The sequence below is a fragment of the Argiope bruennichi genome, chromosome X2 (genome assembly GCF_947563725.1).
Source record: "Argiope bruennichi chromosome X2, qqArgBrue1.1, whole genome shotgun sequence".
Lineage (NCBI taxonomy): Eukaryota > Metazoa > Arthropoda > Arachnida > Araneae > Araneidae > Argiope > Argiope bruennichi.
Window position 1 is genome coordinate 28,571,427 of NC_079163.1, and position 20,771 is coordinate 28,592,197.

Genomic DNA, 20,771 nt, shown 5'->3' on the forward strand with positions numbered 1-20,771 from the left:
TTTCTTCTGGGATACTGTAACATTTATGATTTACGCTTCATTAAATACTGATAAATCGATCATAGTCGTTCAGTTTTTTTTATCGTTTGCAACAAAAAGTGTGCATTACAATTCTCAACGAGAAAAAAAATTGGACTTTATAGATTTTAAGACTTTTAATGTTTATATTCCATTGAATAGGATCGCACAATTTTTGGAATGATATTTATATATGAATAAAATTACCGTAATGCGAAATAAACTTGACAAATAAAATTTAGTATATGATCTTAATACCAAAATTGTATATCCTGTATCAAATTTCGAACCGTATTTTATAAAGAGTTGATTGTATCTTGAGCTGCTCTTTTGTGTGTATAGGAATACGATATCTCAAAAACAAGGTAAGATTGATAAATAGAGGAATTTTAGTTTTGATCTTTTTTACTAAAATTATAGAACAGCATTAGAATTTAAATATAATTAGTCAAAGAAAAAAAATTCAAAATTCACAGTTAATTACCTTTATATGCGGGAAGACTAAAATACAGAATAGCCTTGTTTTGGAAATGTCGAAACGAATCGAGGGGGAAGCACTCTGATTGGTTTTATAAGTCTCATATACAATGATGTACAAAAATTGAAGATGAAAATTTTTTCTTTCTAAATATAGCTTCAGATATAAGTGTTGCATATTGGTATAAATCATTCCATAAGATCTTGCAGAAGAAAGAATCGTCCGTATGACGGACTAGTGATGAGAAAAAATTCAATGTTTAGTAAGGGATGTGATTATTTCTGACTGCTTTGCAGGTTTTACAATCTCTGCCCATTTCCCGAGAACGAGGTTCTTAACGAGTTGTTAAGTATCACGGCCCATTCCTCTTGTAGAACAAATAGCAGCCTGTAATTGTATTGCTGCTGATGCTATTATGGTATCAAGCGGCTTATCAAAATGACCACTATGTGTTTAATTGGGTTTAAGTCTGGAGACTTAGCATTCCAATATATATTTGTTGAGTATCATCATCTACAGGTTTAAGATTGTCAGTGTACGATGAGCTGCAGCTTTGCAATCCATAAAAAAGAATTGAGGGCCCATAGCACAGGTAAAAAAGAACGTACGTGGAGAAGAAGAATTTCAACACAAAAACAGTTGCGAGTGACTTAATCTTATTGGAAGATGTAGAGATCATTTAGGCTACCAAGCATTATATCGCATCTCCATACTAGTTTCTTTCATTGATATTAGAGAGGTAAATGCGTTACTTCGTACTCACCAGATGCATGCGGCAGAATCTCTAATTAGAGAAAATCAGCTTTTATTAGTGAAGAATGTTCTACTTCTTTACTAATTTGTATAATTCTCATGTACTTGCACCACAGAAAATTGCATCTCCGATGAACAGGCGTTAGAGGCAGACACCATACTAATCTGATCGTAGTGCAAATAACCCCCTCCCTATAATATATATATATATATATATATATATATATATATATATATATATATATATATATATATATATATATATATATATATATATATATATATATATATATATATATATATATATATATATATATATATATATATATATATATATATAGCACTACCAGCACCTTATTGATCTCCTGATTTGTGGCTCAGTTCGTTTGATTTACTAATTCTGTTGTTATGCTCATTTTCTACTACGTGCTTAATTTTTGGACACCAATGTATAGTTGCTACCAATTATTTTATTTTTGATTCCCGCAATCTGCAATGTTGATATCAAAAAATTATCAAGTCATAATTGATTCATTGATCTTTGTAACTTGTAACTTTGAATTGTAACTTCATTGTTCTCCATGATCATAAAAAAAAATTACCAAGATTTGAAATTGCATTCATTGAGTAACTAAATGAATAACAAAAATGCATGATAAGTTTTCCGATCATCAGCCCATTAGAAAATGGAAGATGATCTCTGATACTTCCAATATTGCTTTCAATCTTTTGCTTTAGTCAGAACAAAAATGTTAAGCTAACAAACTATGTCTAAGCTTGCAAATCAAATTTTCTTGTCGCACGTTAGTAAAAAAGTACAGAAACATTTACTCTAAATTTTCAAAAATAATATAGCATGTTCATTTTTTCAAAAAATTTAGTGATCCTTTATATATTTTTTAAAACTGTGCATGCTAAAATTTGTCGTATTTAGCCACATTTCATTTTTAATCAAACACACATTTCTAATGTGCAGTGAGGATTCTGTTACTCCACGAATACAATTTGATAACTTATGTAATTTTTTAATGATGTCGGAGAGTTACGGGCTATAATGAATGGGTAAAACTGCTTTTTTCTAAAAATTTCTCCCCAAAGTCATACATTTCAGCGAAAGTCCCGTCCGAGTTCGAAGATTAGACATTCAGTTCGACGTGGAAGGAAAGGGAGGAGGGTGCATTTTTTATTTCCGTATAACTCACTTATTATTGAAGATAGATTTTCCTCTTAACATATAGAAATAACTTTATAGCTTCACTTCATTTAAAGTTAGGAGTTCAAAAATTTTATATCAGTTTCGAATGCCTTTTTAAGCAAATTACTAAGACGTTGGAAAATTCACATCATTTGCATTTTACATCTTCATTGCTCCAATTCTTATATAACAAAGAGAGTAAAATTTTTCTTTTGTTGTCAAACTTTGTTGTTTCTTTTGTTATTTTATGTTTTCAAACAATATGAAAATATGGAAAAACCAGGTGATTTTAAAACGCTGTGCGTTCTGATATTCATTGTATTGTAAGTTTTTCCAAAGTTCATCATTTTTGAAGGTATTAAGCTTTAAAATTTGCTCTGTCATACAAATATCTATTTTTCAAAAATTATATTATATTTTTATTATTTTCAACTTCGAGTAGAACGCTTATAAAATGATTCAGAAGGATTATAGTATTCTCATTATTTCATTAAAATACTTAACTCATTGCTTTTTCGCCTGATGTATATTTGCCCATAGTATTCACCTGATTACATTTTGCTCAGTTATCGCTATGTCTTTACGACAACACATTGCTAAAATGTAATATTGACAGTAAGCTTAACAATAAAATTAACTTCAATTTGTTAATCACATTAATGGCATTCGAAAAGTATCCTATCTTTTCTATTCGTTCTTTGTTATATATGTTCTTATACGAGATAGAAAATTCCATTTTTAAGGTATGATTATAATTACTTGATCAGAATATTGATAAATTATCAAAACCATTGAATATCCAGCATACTGTGTAATATCAAATATTTGAAGTGGCTTTAATATTTATGTAATTATCAGCACGTCCATGATCTGAAGTGTCAAAATTTAAGTTTTGATTCCGTCTATAATTAATCTGTTTCCAAAAAAGAAACAAAAGGTTCCAGTTCGTAAGTAGGATATAAAATCAAATTTAATTATTTCTATTTTGGATTATTTCTTTGAGCACAACTACTTCGTAAAATTTCATTAATTACGTGTTCGTAAAAACGCGTGTCTGCTAATATTGTAAAAACAACGATTGATATTTTATTTCTTCTTTCGTTCATACCTTTCATGTACGATGTACGATCATTTATAAAAGATATGTTAATAGTAAAAAACAAATAAAAAAACTTTTTTTTTATTTCATAAAGATGGCAAGTTAGTTAAGTTGTGATGTAACTACGAAGTCTGAATTCTGCATGCTCCTGCCTTGCTTAAGATGATTGAATTGTTTATAAAAGTAATAGAGGTTCAATAATTATTACATGTCCTCTCTTTTCTACGAATTGTCTTAAATAATGGAGGAGAAAAGCACATAAAAATGTGTATGCCTTAAATCAACACCACAGCATTGCATTTGTTCAATAATCATTGAACTTTTTTATTTTAAATACATTAACGGAAGCGAGACGTTAGTATTGACACGAAAGTAAACATTCACCACATCACGTGCTGTGATGCAATTCTTTTTGTCCTCCCAGAAGGTCAGTAGTAAATGAACTTTTTCTGGAAGCTCAAGGAAGGAGACCTCTACTTATTTATAGATCTCAGCACCATTCAAGTTTCTGAAGACAATTTGAGTCTTAGGAAATTAGTTTTTCATTACCATTTTTATCGTGTTTTTCATAACTAGAAACCTGTCTGTAGTTTCACCTTCCTTTATGTTTTTGGATCAAAGTCAAAACATTTTCCATTGAAGAGATAAAATCGACGTTCAATTATTTTATCCTGATAGATTATATTATCTGTTTAGAAATTTAAATTTTTCATTTTGATTCAAGATAAGTGATAGATGAGCTGTTATTTAACTCAATGAAGCATTTTTTGTACAAAGCATTTGAAGATAAAGGAAAAAAAACACATTATATAAATTTAATAATGTCCTCGGGAAGGTAAATCCTTTTGTCTTAATTGTTCATTTTGAAAAAGATAGTCGATTTCATTAATACTGACTTATTTTAATAAACATTGTACATTACAAAAGTTTTGTTATTTTGGAGTCATACTGGGACATTTCCTAGTGAATTCAAAGCATTATAGGTAGAAACCAAAAAGTAGTTTATTATTTTGGAGTCATACTGGGGCATTTCCCAGTGAATTCAAAGCATTATAGGAAGAAACCAAAAAGCAGTTTTATAACAAATGCTTAGTTGGTATTGTTTTTATTGCAGTAATAATAAATATATAAAAAAATCAAAATGGATTGAAAAGTTCTAATATTTATAAATGCTAATAAATTGATAATAATAATAAACACTTAGTTGATTAGCTTAATTTACCACAAGTTTGAATGCGCTATGCTTTAATAGAAATATTGCACGCCATTGTGCTCAGTTTCGCACTGTCAAACTTCTTTCATTTCTGAACTGATATCAATCTTTCATTAATTACTGTTAAGAAAGCAACAAAGAACAATACGTGAAATGAATTTTTAATGATTTTATATTGAGATCAAGATATTATAATCGAAATTATTTTAAGCAGTTTCACTTTTTTAATTCTACATAATTTTATTTGTATTCTTTACTTACGTTTAGCCAACATTAATATTTTTTGAAGAAAGTTTTCAACCCCATATAATATGAGAGTATTTCTTTTTCCATTTTCAATAAATGAATTAACTGTCTTTGCATGAGATCTCTTAATTCTCACTAAAATTGAAATTAAGATAACACAGTTGTGAAATATATGCACAAGATGCGCCAAAAATGTAGAATAAACATTCAATTCCTTAATTATAGTAATTAGACATGTATTTCCAGTTACAAAGTTTCATCAATTAAGGTACCCAGATGTATGAAAATACATTTGCTTCTATAGAGCGCTATAATAAAAAGTTAGAAAAATTGAATTTTTATACCTCCTCCGCAGCGGCAAAGTGTCAATAAGTTAAATGCTTTTCTCACACTCTTATATAAGGAGCAAAGTTTCATGCTTCCGTCTGTAAAATTTTAGGAGATATTAAAAGGCACATTTATTGACTTAGATCTTTTTTCCATAATTCTGACAGGTGTATGAGCGAGTCTTTCGCTATAATTTTCAGGGATAATACATATATTAGAAAAGATTATAAAAAATGGCAGAATCAGAAAATAATAATGCATTCTGTTAACAATAATTGTATGTATGGGATCCAGTTCATCAGTTGTGACATGTAGACAGGTTTTTTGAATTTGTCGGCAAAGATCCATAGAGCGTGTAATTCCCAAACCAATTCATTCCTATGTTCAAATATAATACCAATCAAAACTAAACTGAATGTATCGACAGACATTCAGTATACTGTTTTACAGAATGGGACTAACCAACAAGTTTTAAAAAATGCTACAATATACATTTATAGAAAATTGTCGCTGATTATGAACCTCTTGTACGAAAAATTCATTTTTACTGTCCCGAAAACATAGCAATTAGACAAAAGAGATAGTTTTAAAGATGTCATGCTTCTTTCTCGATTAAACAAATCTTCCCAAATCACATTTCTCATAAAAGAAGGATTTGATTTTACCTGAAGTACAGCTCAATTGTAAAATTTTGGACATCGATTACGTAGTTTGAATGGACTTCACGAATACTAAATGAACGACAGTTATTAATTGAAATATTCTTTACTCTGTCGTTTTTGGAATGTTGAGTTGACTGTTCGTACTTTAGAATGTAACTTGAAGTATCCAAATAAGCCAAAATGTCAATTTCTGTACTATTTACATAATGTCTCAATGCTTCCTGAGAAAATAAGAGTCCTGAAGTTTGTAATCGCTAAAAGGTTTTATAAACACACTTCCTAGAAGAATTCCAGAAATTCGGAAAACTACCTTTGTATTCTTCTACAATTAAGCTGGCATTACGATTACGTACAACATAAATCATCAGCATATCCAAACGTTACTTGTTACTGGATGTCATTCTTTTAAAAAGCGCGCAAGTGTTTAAAAAAGAATTTTATTTTCTTGCTTGGCGTTCCATTACTTCTCTGAAATAGCTTGAATGTTCAATTTCTCAAGTTCTTCCAGTCGAAGTTGTAACTGTCGAACAATCAAAGTGAAGAACATTATGCATGAATAGCAAATTTCTTAAAAGCTATATAGGATAATGTATAAAGATTGAATAATGTACAACTCGACAAATGTTTGCATATAAGGGTTTTTCTGTATTAAATAAATTTTCATTTCTGAAAAAAAATGTTATATTAATTTATGAATAGCTCCTCTAAATTTAAAATTAAGCATATTTGTGCAAATTTTGTAGATATAGACGTGAATCTTTGTATGTGCATAGAGAAATGTTTTACTAACTGACACTTTTATACAGTGGAGCACGTATAAAAATGTGATATACATAGATATTAACAAATGTAAATCTTGACTTTCAGAGCCCATAATGCCAGTAAGTAAGCGGGTAGCGGTCATCGGAGCCGGCCCCTGTGGTTTGGGTGCTGTCAAGAATCTCAAGGATGAGGGCTTGGAACCTGTCTGTTTCGAAAGGACTGGCCATCTTGGAGGCTTGTGGAGATATCATGATGAAGACATGGATGGAGTAGCTTCGGTTATGAAAACTACCATCATCAATACGAGCAAAGAACTCGGAGCTTGCAGCGAATGCCCACCTCCTGCTCACTACCCAAACTACATGCACCATACTTTGATGTATGAATACATTCACGCTCTAGCTGAAAGAGGAGACTGCATTCGGCACATTAAATTCTATCATGAAACGAAGTCGATCGAGAAGGCTGAAGACTATGAGGTATTTTATTTCATTGTTTACGCAACATTAATCACTTCAATATACGCAGTTTGAAATTAAGTTTCTATTTATCAATTCCATAAAATAAAAATAAAAAAAAATAAAAATAAAAATAAAAAAGCTAAATTCCAAAGCGGATTGAGCTAACAATTTTTTCCTTTCTGTATGCTTTTTCGGCTTCTAGCAATTTCGTTGGATCTTTCCTTGGGTTCAACCGATCTTGCAGTCTTTTTTTTTCACATTTTAATATTGTGACAAAATATTGCAACAAATTGGGTGTTAAGTCAAAAAAATTCAATTTGTTTTTAAAAGTGTTATTTTAAAATTTAATATTTTATAATCGGAGATGTGTAATTACAAAGAATTCATTCCATATACTTATATTTTTAATTGCTATTCTGCAAAATGTATCGAAAATTATACCAAAATTTAAACATATGTAGAACGTTCTTTTAAGATTTTTAAGTTATGCTTCCCCTTTAATGTACGTAATGTGTAGTATCATAGGAAAGTTGAATTCATGAATTTCTCAGGATTATTTGTATAGATTTAAATGATTCAGACTATTTTCATGAAAATAGTTCAGCAATAAGAAAAGGTGTTTTCTGTAATTTTCTTAAGGATATTTGTTTATTTATTCAAGAAATGTGCAAAATAATTTGTCATGAAAATCTCTTATTGAAATAGCAAAATCGCAATACGATTTTTTCGTTTAAAAACAAGTTAAATTTCGCTAAATAAATCAATTCTTAACTTTTTCAACAATAATTCAATGCATTGGAACATTTACACATTAATTGGGTTGGTACTGAAATTAAGACTCACTGGTAAACTTTCCATTCAGAAACTAGATTTTTAAAAACAATCTAGTAAATCCTAGTGCCAAATATATAGTAACATATTTTATTTCTCTTCTAATATTGTTTCATTTCGTGTATATTAATAAAATTAGCATACTGTATCTACATCAAAATTCCTTCAAACTGTGTCCAACTTCTTATAGCTGACAGATATTTCTTTTTTCTTCAGAAAACGGGTCGATGGAAAGTAACATGTAGAAATACTCAAACAGGAGAGTTGGTATCCGACACATTTGATTGTGTGTGTATTTGCATTGGTCATCATGTGTTTCCCCATGAACCGACTTTTCCTGGGCAGGAAGAATTTGAAGGCAAGATTCTCCACACTCACAGTCTCAAGAAAGTAGATGGATTTGAGGACAAGCGTGTAGTTGTTGTGGGCGTAGGAAATTCAGGCATGGATGCAGCAGTAGAATTGAGTGCTGTGGCTAAAAAGGTACGCCATTTAAGATTTTTATTTGAATTTTTTCAAATTTTATGGTCACAATATTCACTTAACACTTAGGTTCTGCCAGAAGGAATTTCAGAACATTCTTCTGAAACAGAACTCTGTCAGTGTAAGGAGAAGAAACATTTGTTAATCTGTTTGATAATTCACAGACTCCTACAGGTTATAAAATCTGACTAACACATGTGGTAGTACAAATCCTTTATCCTCAATTCTGTGAACGAATCCATCCTTTAGTTTTAAATGGTTGGTTTCTCTTACAATTTCAGACTTTAATTCCAACATTAGTGACAAATATAACTAACTCTTCAATCTTCGGGGCATCCAACATCACACAACATCAGGAGTCTTCATACTGTCTGTTTCACAACTCACCGTGTTCAGATATAATGGTACCAGATAAATGTTAAAATGATACAGGGTAATTAAAACGACTAATAGATTCGCATTTCTTTGTGAAGAAATTCCTAGTCTTCCATGAATAATTTATATTTAAACGCAAGAGAAAAAAAAATCACTTTTTTCAGTTGCTGTTAACGCAAAGAAATCTTCAAACTTCTGATTCTAAGATTATTCAAAGTTGCTAAGAATCACGCCTTGAATATTTTTAAAGAGTGTTTGATACGCAATGTTTCGAGAGTAAACACAACTATAACTGTATTATAACATAACTGTTTTCATAGTCTAAATTTTTTTTTTTTTTTTTTCGATTGTCATCGAATTTTCTGTTAAGTTTTCTTCCAAAATCTAAGTTTCATATGAAATTTAAATGTATTGATAAATTACGAAATTTTTTTTATTTCTTACTCTGTGGGAAACGAGAAGAGAAAACTGAGCTTAGGAAACTTGGCTCGTATAAAGGTCTTAAACTATTTTAATCAATTATGAAGATATGGTCAATTCTTAGAAATGGTTTCAGCTCGAATTCATTTGTCCATAGACAATTTGCAAAGCGATTCATTTTAACACATTGTACTTTTCAATGTAGCATATTGTGAAGTTTTTCTAAAATACATATTACTATTCATGTAATTTAAAGTTCTATTCAAATAATTAAATAATTATCTCTATTAAAAATATTTAAATGTTTTCTTCATTTTTGTTGTCTTTTGAAAACCGTACAGAATAAACAAAGAAGTGAAATAATTAATAAAAATGTATCATATTAAATATTTGAAAATTTTATGTAGAAAACTTTTATAAAGGCGATGATGGTCAGATGGTAGATTCCTGGTTCTGGAATTGAAAAATCATGGATTCAATGCATTTCATTAATGATCTAGCATGTGTGTTAGACTGGTGTACGTTAAATTTGCTATCGTAGGTAAAATGCGTGGATGATTAATCAGTAGGATGTGTGTTATTGTCTTCGCCATCTGATTGCGATTTAAAATTGCCAGGTCTTAATATAGCTGCTTTATAATTTCTAAACGTGACACTAATCAAACAGGTTAATTCAAAGAAAAATAAAAAAAATTTACCGATACCTGGATGTCTGTTGGCTGCCCGTTCAACCGATCAACATGAAATTTCAGATATAGTTATTTGGAGGTATGAGCTCAGGATTCTGTGAGCCCTAACGAAGTAGCATTCACGGTTACATTTATAGGTATAGAAACTCGAAATTTTAAAAAGGCAATATTCACTTTTTCCTATCGTAAAATGCAAAGCGTATGCGAAAAAAGCTTTGGAAAGGTGCGCATATCACAAGAAACGGTCACTTTATGCATGCACACAAAAAAAGAAAGAAAGAAAGAAAGAAAACATATCGGCAAAGCATTAAAAAAAAAAAAGAAAAGAACGATCGGGGGTCACGGAGAAAATTTACAAATGACAAAGGCTAGACACAGATCATTGATGATCACACAGATAGGAGAAAAAAACTTTTATATGGATAACGCATTTTCCATATACATGCCATCATAGGCAATAACACATTGCATGTTTTAGACTGGGGACAATAAAGCCTTGTTTAACATAGTATGAGAGATATTTGGAATTTCACGTCTGATATTCTTTTAAATCTCGCAAAATTTGTGGATTGCACTTAAATGTCCACTCTTCATTTAAGATAGCCCCAGAACCAGAAAGCTATAGGTGTAAAGCCGGGGTTTGACGGAGGACAAGGGAAGGGAAGATGCGTGAAATGACACGTCATCAAAATTTTGTTCCAGGACCCTGCAAATTGACGTAGCTATTTATGGAGGTGCGCCATCTTGCCTCCGTTCGCCTAGCTGCTGTTTTTTGTGCGTGCCTAGCTGCCGTTTTTTGTGCGTGCCTAGCTGCTGTTTTTTGTGCGATCAATTTTTGTGTCGCAGTCCCAAAGCTCTTTAGTCCAAAGCTCTTTATACAGTCCCAAAGCTCTTTAGAGTCTTCGCATGCACTGAGCTTTTTGCGACAGGGAAAAGAGAGTGTTGCCATTCGAAAATTTCGAGCTTCTGTATCTATAACCGTACCCATGAAAGTCACTTTGTTGTTTTTCACAGAATCCTGAGCTCATGCCTCTGAATAACTATAGATATGGAATCCAGATATGCATTCCCCCACAAAATTCACAGCCAGCTGGAATAATTGGTATGAAATCAAAATTTAATTCAATTAATTGATTAACAGCTGATGAAGTTTTAAAAATATTTAATTAGCGTATTATCATCGAGATTACAGAAATGCACAAAACTTCAGAATTACCATATTAAGAAGCGAGCTGCAAACCTATGACAAAATACGTCCTTAAAAAACTGAAAAGAAGTGAAATGTAATTATAATTTAGTTCGTAAATATGTGAAAAGAGCATATTCTTTTCTTGGTAGGTAGTTTGTCACATTTTTTTCTAAACTATATGTTTACAAAATATTTTGCTTTTACTCGATCACATAGCTTTCCAAAATTCACTCCTAACAATTTTACATTTATATTCAATGATTGTTTAATATGTATTTGAGAAATGTTTAAAAACTTCGTTATGAATTTTATACTAAACTTTTAAGAAACGTTTATACTTTCAAATATCTCATTAATATTAAGTTAAACACATTTCTTTCAGGTTTATTTGAGTAGCAGACGAGGCGCTTGGGTCTTGCCTAGAGTTGGACCAAAAGGCAATCCATTTGATGCCACATTTGTAAGGCGCTACTTGCACCTCCTGCAGAATATTTTACCCTACAACTTAATCTGCTACGTATCCGAGAAGCAACTTAATGAAAGGTTTAATCATGAATTGTATAACCTTAAACCTAAACACAGAGTCTGGAGTCAACATCCAACTGTCAGTGACACTCTACCAATCAAACTCTTGAGTGGAGTGGTTGTGACTCGAGGAGGTATCAAACGCTTTACAAAGAAAGGAGTTGTGTTTGATGGCGAAGAGGTGATTTATTTATTTATTTTAACCATTAATAAATGTATATAAAATCATTGCTTATATCTTTTATTGAGAATAATAATGATGGAAATATTAAATTAGGTAATAGAGTATCAAAGTGTTTTTTTGTTTTTTTTTTCGGATTGATGTACTGCATTTTGTATTGCATTTGACGCCCTTTAGAGACAAAGTGTTCAGGTATCCTTTAGCTTTCTTCTACGTGATAAAGGATTCATTTAGGTGGCATTTGGTGGTCTGAACTTGAAAATCGATTATTTACAGTTTCGCCGCCGTTATTATTCTCAACAAGCTATATATATGCACGCGGTCTTTCAATTAACTCTGAAGGACACGATGTTAAAAATATTGTCAGTTTTTCACCAACAGTTTCAAAGTGTTTGGATTTCTGTTGTTGTGAAACGAGAATTTGTGAAATATTGAGAACTTTGAAGATAATTTGTTTAAGTGAGGGTCTGTTCCTTGTTTAACAGGAAGTTAGTTGAGTGGGAAGATGAAGAGGAAGGTCAATATTGACCACTTTGTGGCTAGGGGCCAATTGCCTAGAAGATGATGTCAGTTTGGTAAATCGGTCAGTGTTATGGACGTACTATGCTAAAGACAGCAGTCAGCCACAGCAAATCCTGTCGATGCTACTACTTTCAGTGGTGGTGAAGTGGTCGATTGTACACAAGAAGAAGTCTTTCAATTTTTAATAAATACACTTGTCATAGTTGCTAAATGCCTCTTGATTATTCCTTCATATAAGGTAAAGCTTAACTAAATGCGGAGAAGTAGAAATCTCATCTGTTGGATGAATTAAATGACAAATTCTGTGTCCATAAATCTTGTTGTAAAGTCGTGAAAATTATTTTATTTTGAAAAGATATTCATTTCCCCATCCATCCTACTACAAAATTGCATGAACAGAACTATTCCATATATCAATAAGCATTCAACTAATTAAGACTGTACTCGTTGTTCCCAGTTCCTCAGATTATTCTGTTTCCTGATTATTATTATTATTATTTTTTTTACCTATTTGGAATAATTTTTAATTTTAAACACTTTCTTTTATTGTACCTTTAATTTAATTTAAATCGGAAATAACGAGCAGAAGTCTAGATATATATTAGCATTTCAAATGTTTTTAACAAACTTTAGCTTGATAATGAAACCTTCAAAAATCTACGCCATGTATAGAAGAATCAAAAGTCTTGTAGTTCTTAGTTCATTCAGAGTTTTTGTATGTTGAATTTTTCATTACTAATTCAAAAATTTTATTGCACGTAAAATGGAGAAGAGTCAAAAATTTTATTTTGCAAGTAAATAGAATAAAATTATACCCAAATAAATTCGATAATATTTTTAAAGTTATTTGCATGTTTTGCTGTAGCTAATATACTAAAGTGGGAAAAAAATTTTTAGAAAATGAAAATGGCAGTGTTTAGGAATTCACATCCCAAAAGAATAACATGAGTTCACAGACTTGCAATAATATTATAGTTCTATGCATTTGAAAATGAAAACAAATGTGTGTTTGTAGTCAAAGCTAACTGTCAATTTTTTCAAAGAGATCACTACTGTATAATTTACAAATAAAGAATATCTGATCACATTTTAATTTTGTGATTAAAAAACGCACGTAAAATGTGTTATTTTATATGTATCCCTGTCTTATAGCGTAGCATGGCTCATTATATCTTAATTCTGTATATCAAAATCACATGAATTATAAGTCCAAAAATGACAATTTTGAGATAATAGTTTTACATGTAGAATCTGATTTTACTTCAAGCTATAACAACACAAATTTGTTGCCAATTCTTTGTTAATTACTAAGGTTATTCGAACATAAAATCTCATAAGAATAAGTAAACGTTTTTCATATTTTACATTGTCCTGAATGCTGTCTGGCAAAATGTGCCTTGCATTCATTTGGTTCTTTGAAACAGAAATGTTGGAAATTATCATCTATGTATCATCCAATATATTCCATGTCTGATTATACACTCGATTAAAGTAGAATTTTATTTTATTTTCAGGAAGAAACTGAAGTAGACGCCGTAGTGCTTGCTACGGGATACAAAGTGAAATTCCCTTTCCTAAGCGATGATATTCTTCCAATCAAAGACAACAAAGTTCGACTTTACAAGTTTATTTTTCCACCTCATCTTCCTCATTCTACTTTGGCTATTTTAGGTCTTATCCAACCAAGCGGTCCTGGATTTCCTTGCGGAGAAATGCAGTGCAGGTGGATATCAAGAATTTTTTCTGGCAACCACAGTCTTCCGTCAAGAGATGTGATGGAGGCTGACATCGAAAAGAAACTCGACCACATAAGGAAAAGATTTGTTGACTCACCAAGGCACACATTGCAAGTCGACTTTATTTCGTATCAGGATGAGCTTGCAGAAGAAATAGGATGCAAGCCAAATTTCTTGAAACTGTTTTTCACCGATCCGAAACTTTTCTGGGCATTGGTTGTTGGTCCGTCTCTTCCATACCAATACCGACTCCAAGGACCACATCCTTGGGAAGGTGCAAGAGATGCTATTTTAACTTACAAAGAGAGAGTTGTCACACCCCTTCTCAAACCTGGGCAGAAATATGTACCAAGAAAACGAGGTTTGCTCCGAGTTGGAACAATTATACAGCTTTTATTTATTTTGCCAATTCTGTGGTTGTTTTATTCTTTAATTTTTAATTGATTTGTTTAATGTTACGAGGCAAGGAAATTTATTTTGTTGAAAACGGAAGAAATTACTGTCTTCTATTATATCCGGGCAAATATGTCAAGTTTTCTCTAGCCTGGAGTGGAATATTTTGAGATACTAATGTATGGAGACGATTCTTGTCTTTTTGATGACATTTTTAGATTTTCAATATTTTTTGGAAATTCTTTTGTAATTTGAAAATATTTTTCAAAGAGTTGATAAGAAATAAAATATATATTTGTAAAATGGAGAAAATATTTTTTGAGCAATAATTTTGCCATAAATTCACTTTTACTTAGATGTACATTTTTCTTTACAATGTAACTGTCTGTAAAATAGAGAATGTAAATAAACAAATAGCTTGTTTCTTAATAAATCGTTGCAAATTTCGAAACTGTAATTCTTTTGTTGTTGCTGTTTATTTTTCAGTTATTTCTGAAATTAAAGTTTTCAAGTTTTTTTAACTACTGACAAAGTAAGAAATTACAGTTTAAAAGGCTAGATCTTCAGTCTATCGGCATATTTTGTAATCCAAAATACCGACATATTATTGATTTCTCATACAACGAAACTACAAAAGAGGTTCACTGATGTGCTACATTAAATGCTCCATTCTGGAAATAATACCAACTACTTTGTAACTTGTAATTCAAAGTCATAGTCAAATGAGAGGAACGGCACACAAGCAGTTCCGCATTCTGCAAGATTCTAGATTGATTTGAGGACTTACAAACCATGACACGTCCTACATCAAACCACATACACAGCAGATCTTCAATGGAATGAAGAAAAATAAAGAATAAAGTAGATATATTATCAAACACAGAAATAAAAAATTAAAGATATTTTCAGTAGCGGGTCTCAAAGTTGAGACTACCACAAGTCGTCATAGTTCGAAGAGCCCTTTTGAAATGAAGTATGCATTTTAAATTTGGTTGACATCACAACATGACTTGGCATTACCTCTTATCCCATTGCCTAGAATCCTTGTGATTTTTCATGAGGTGTTTCAGCAACAAACAGCTAATGAAAAACCACCAAATCACCTCCCCCCAGGTTTCCTATGTTGAAAATATGGAAATGTTAATAAAAAGGTTGCATTTCAAAGCCAGGACCTTTGAGAAGCCATGAAATGTATTGATTTTCCTGAATTCTCATTTTAAACATTTATTTTCGTACACTAATGACCGACAATTATTAAATGTCATATATCGGTATTTCAAATTACATGACAAAATGTAATATGATTTGAAAGTGCAACTGAAACAATTTTTTTCCAATTATCCATATCAAAGCGATATGCGAATTTTCTAATTCATTTTCAGCTTGTCTGGAGTAATTCATGTACCAGCTGCTTCATTTCTGGTTCCTAAGTCGGCTAGATTAGCTAATAGCTGAGGCATATACATATGATCCAGATTTTCTTTGCTTATGTATAAAAGACTCTCTCACATATTGAATATTTTCTTCAGACCTTCTTAGTCGTCTCATACTTTAATATCCCTTTGCAAAGTCATCCAGTGTGCTAAGATTGATGGTATCATTTACGAATGTCATTATCACTTGAAGGTTTATGATAGAGTTTAATATGGAAGCACTTTGAATCGTAATTCAAGATTCGCACTTTTTCAAACTGCAAAATACCGAAAGTGTTTTGTTTGGGTTTTGCCGTTTTTGTTATCTTAGGTTTCTAGGCGGAACATAAAGATAACAGTTTAAAAATTTACACATAATTAAAACTGTCATCCTGTGACTTTCAATCTACCTGTTAATTATTATTTTATAACTCATCTAACTGGAATGGTAAATAATTAATATTTCAATATTCATTTTAAAATAACATGTATATTTTACGTAAAGTATTCTTTAAAACTGATTTGGACATACTGGATAGAAAGAAAATCAAATCATTCCTAGCTTTGTTGCTAAGAGGACATAAAATTTTCTGTTTTATATAAATAAAAAATTGTAAAATAAAAGATACAATCGTATACTGCACTCTCCATAAGAAGAAATGTTATCATTTACATTAGAGTGAACAACAACAACAAAATAATTATCCCTGAAATTCGCCTCATTGCACAAAAGTTGTCATTTAGTGCCAGTAGTTCATGGTTTTTTTTTTCATACTTATTTTTGTATGAAAGCTTTGAGTTGCTGCAGTTGGTTTGATATTGAGAGGATAGGAAGAAAAAAAAAAGAATCAAGAAACCATTAATAAATTAGTCAAAAACGATTCGTATATACAGAGAGCGAAAAAAAAAAAAGGGAAACAAGCGTTTGTTTTCATAACTATTGCAATTTGACACATATTTCCATTTGCAAAATTTCATCAAATAAGGTACGCAGATATATAAAAATACTTTGGTTTCAGTAGAGGAAAATAATAAAAAATTGTAAAAAATAAATTTTTGTTCGCCTTTCAGAGCGAAAATATAAGGACACAAAGTTTCATGCTTCTATCTGTAATCCTTGTTAAAATATTAAAAGGCAAATTTATGGACTTCGACTATTTATCCATACATCCGACCGGCGTTTCAGCGAGACTTTCGTTGCAATTTCCAGGTTTAGTATACATATCACGGAAGATTATTTAAAGGATAGAATCAAAAAATAGCAAAACATTTATTAATTTTCAATAATTTTTTTAAAAAAAGGTCAGATAATATTTTAATTGAAATGCTTAAAAAAAACCTGTTCAAAATGAACATCTTTGACTATATAGTTTCCATTCTTTTAATAATGCCTGCGTATTATTCACTAAATATTGACTATAACCTGTTCAAAATGAACATCTTTGACTATATAGTTTCCATTCTTTTAATAATGCCTGTGTATTATTCACTAAATATTGACTATATAGTTTCCATTCTTTTAATAATGCCTGCGTATTATTCACTAGTGATTTAAAGATGGACTTTTTGAATTCGTTAGCAAAGATTTACAGAGCATCTACTGAAAGCCAATTAACCTTTTAGTTCAGGCATAGTGCCAATCAAAACAACTGAATATAATGCTTACTATTCAGCACACTTTTGTACAAAAAGGAACTAGCGAAAGTTTCTAAAAATGCAGCATGTTTATAGAAAATTGCCATCATTGATGAACTTCTTATACAAAGAATGGACTTTCACGCTTCAAAAAGTGAAGATTAATGTTTCTATTTTAATTAAAGCTACATTCGTCGGTTCAAATCAAACTTTAAAAAAATGATTTGGGTAATGATTTTTCTAGGTAATACCCAAGTGTAAATTCCTAGACGTCGATCGAGTAGTTGTCCATGTAACTGTTGTTTCAGCCCATTTCGAATTCTTATTTAATCATATTTTAGTGGTAATAACAGTATAAAGAAACATTAATTTTTCTTTGAATAAAGTTACCCTAATAATGATTGAAACGAAAAGTTGCATAAAGGAAATAGGATGATCTATTCGCTACGTTTGCATGTATTTAAACAGCCCCTAAATATTTTGACTCATATATCCCAGATTATTTTGAACCGAATTGTCTAAAATTTAATATCTTGAAATTTCTCATTACGCACAATCAGTCAAAAGACACGATTTAGTTATTGCAGTCGGTAAATTTGAAGATTATACAAAAATAAATACGTAGATGGTCCCTTATAAGATAGAAATTTAAATCTTTTAAAGAGAACATTTATTCAAACCGAATGACATTTTTATCTTGAATTTAACTTTTATAAATTACGAACAATAACAAATATTCATATACTTTTTTGACTACTGTTCTATATCTCAATATTGTATTTTGATATTTTATAAGCTGGATAACATCGTAAAGCTATCGTGACTACTTTTAGGCATTTTATGCTAACTGTGAGTGCATTTAGGGATGCTAGGCACTTTGTGCTATCTGAAGAGTGCATTTAGGGACGTTAATCAATAAGAAAATATTTAATGGATACAGCTGAAAATATATTTTTAATGAAGAGAAAAATATATACATGCATAAGCAAAAAGGGTATTTTTTTTTACTTATTAGATATTGTAACTGTAATTAATATATCTAATAAAAATATTAAAATTGCTAAATCTAATCAAATTTCATAAGAAAAAAAATCACCAGTATAAAATTACTAAGCATTATTTGATAATTGTTATGTTTAAATGTTTTTTAATGTTATTCATACTTCAAATATGAATAACATTAAAAAATTAATTATTAAAAAAATCAGTACCTAAAACTCCATTTCCTTTATAAGCGGTCCGTTTTAATTCGTCAAATAGAAATCGATCCCGTTTTATATTCTGGTAACTGAGATAGAAAGAACTATGCTGAATCGCCATCTAGTGTATTCTTTAGTAATTACAACACTAAAGTGGAATGTGAGCCGTTATCTTGTCAATTCTTTCTTTAAATTTTCTTTTTTAAATAAATGACAAACACAGCAAAATCCTAACAAGAATCAAGTTATAAGTTCTTTTTCCCTGTAGACAAAATTTTTAAAATTTTAATTTTATTTATTTAATGAAGTCTAAGCCCTTATAAGGGAAGATATTTTCACTAAACAAATCCATGTGGTATCAGAAAACATTTCGGATTATGTAAAGAATGAACAAATTTTAGGCTCAATTGCTATTAAGTTGTTTACGTATACTAAAAGCAATTTTGAAGTTAGGTAAAAAAAAAGGAAGAGACCCCTTCTGAAAACATTTTAGGTTGCTCGAACGAATTTTTGCATTGGGCTGTTTACATTATAAGAAAAACTATGGATTTGTATGTTAGTTAGTTTTCGGTTTTAAAAAAGTCAAAAAAAAAAAAAAAAAAAAAAAAAAGATAATTTTTTATAAACTTAATGGAAAATAACAAGCATTTAGAAAATGTGTATCGTATGAAATAGCTGACTGAAATTATGTTCCAAGATGCTCAAAAAATCTTCAACCTACTTAGAGACTTTAACAGAAAATAAAAATATAAGCAATCAACATCGATGAAGAAAAGTGGCAGCTCTGCTAGTCAGTCAATCTTACATAAGAGTTGGAAAAATTGAGTTCGATCTGATATTTAGTATAATGGTAACACACTTTTAGGATTTCATTCATTAAAATGTTAAGGTGCAATAGCTTGCCAACTCCTAGAAAATTGCTTTTAAACTTTTGGCATAGCTCACATATTAGTAGTTTGCCTCTCTTACCGCAAACCAAAAACCTAGTAATTAAAATAACTATTTTATAACCAGAAGATCAAAGTTCGATCCTAGACGGGGTTTTTTTTTTCTCGCCTTTTAATTCTTTTCAAAATCATTAAAATTAAATTCACAAATATTTTCAATTAAAATGTTGCCATTTTTTATGTAAAAATAAATGTTTATTCTACTAATACTTGAAAATTAATTCAATCTTTAAAGAAAAAATAATTACAAATATGTGAGTGTGTAAAAAGAATTTTCAAAATTATTCTAATTAATAATTTACATACAGTTTTAGTAAATATATTACTCAGTTTTTATGCATGAATGTTTGTTTCCCTAATAACTGAATAATAAATTAATTTTTAAAAGAAATTAATATTGAACAGCAATATTGAATTTCAGAACATTTTATCGACATTATGTTTTATTAATTAAGAATAAGACCAATATAGATATTATGTTTTATTAATTAAGAATAAGACCGATATAGATATTATGTTTTATTAATTAAGAATAAGACCGATATAGATATTATGTTTTATTAATTAAGAATAAGACCGATATAGATATTATGTTTTATTAATTAAGAATAAGACCGATATAGATATTATGTTTTATTAATTAGGAATAAGACCGATATAGATATTATGTTTTATTAATTAAGAATATCGGAGAATAAGACCTTCCAAAAGGTTTTCCTTCTCTAGCCTTTGTTCGAATTTGAACGATCAATGAAATTTTAAACCTTGCACTTATGCATTCAATAACTTAACAACCGTTTCCTTTTCATTTCTATGATTAATATCAGAAGCATTTGGTCACACATTTAATAAATTATCATCAGTTCCCTTTAGTTTAATTTTTGCTTTAAGGTGATAATAATAATTAAAATTATTTATAACCTTTAAAGCTATATTTCAAATATTAGAAGAATGAACATTTATTTTTACATAAAAATAAAAAACAAATTAACTAAGACTAAGCGTAAATTGTTAATTTAA

At 30.1% G+C, this 20,771-nt stretch overlaps 1 protein-coding gene across 2 annotated transcripts in view; it reads left to right on the forward strand.

Annotated features, from left to right (window-relative positions):
- The window catches only part of LOC129959985 (flavin-containing monooxygenase 5-like), a 40,829-nt gene extending 25,818 nt beyond the window's left edge, over positions 1 to 15,011 (forward strand). For both annotated transcript variants that reach the window (XM_056072949.1, XM_056072948.1), the window contains exons 2-5: positions 6,859 to 7,232; positions 8,262 to 8,528; positions 11,584 to 11,907; positions 13,944 to 15,011. In XM_056072949.1, the coding sequence (XP_055928924.1) occupies positions 6,867 to 7,232; positions 8,262 to 8,528; positions 11,584 to 11,907; positions 13,944 to 14,609 (1,623 nt within the window). In that variant the 5' untranslated portion in view covers positions 6,859 to 6,866 and the 3' untranslated portion in view covers positions 14,610 to 15,011. The remainder of the gene's footprint in view (positions 1 to 6,858; positions 7,233 to 8,261; positions 8,529 to 11,583; positions 11,908 to 13,943) is intronic.
- Positions 15,012 to 20,771: the final 5,760 nt, after the last annotated feature.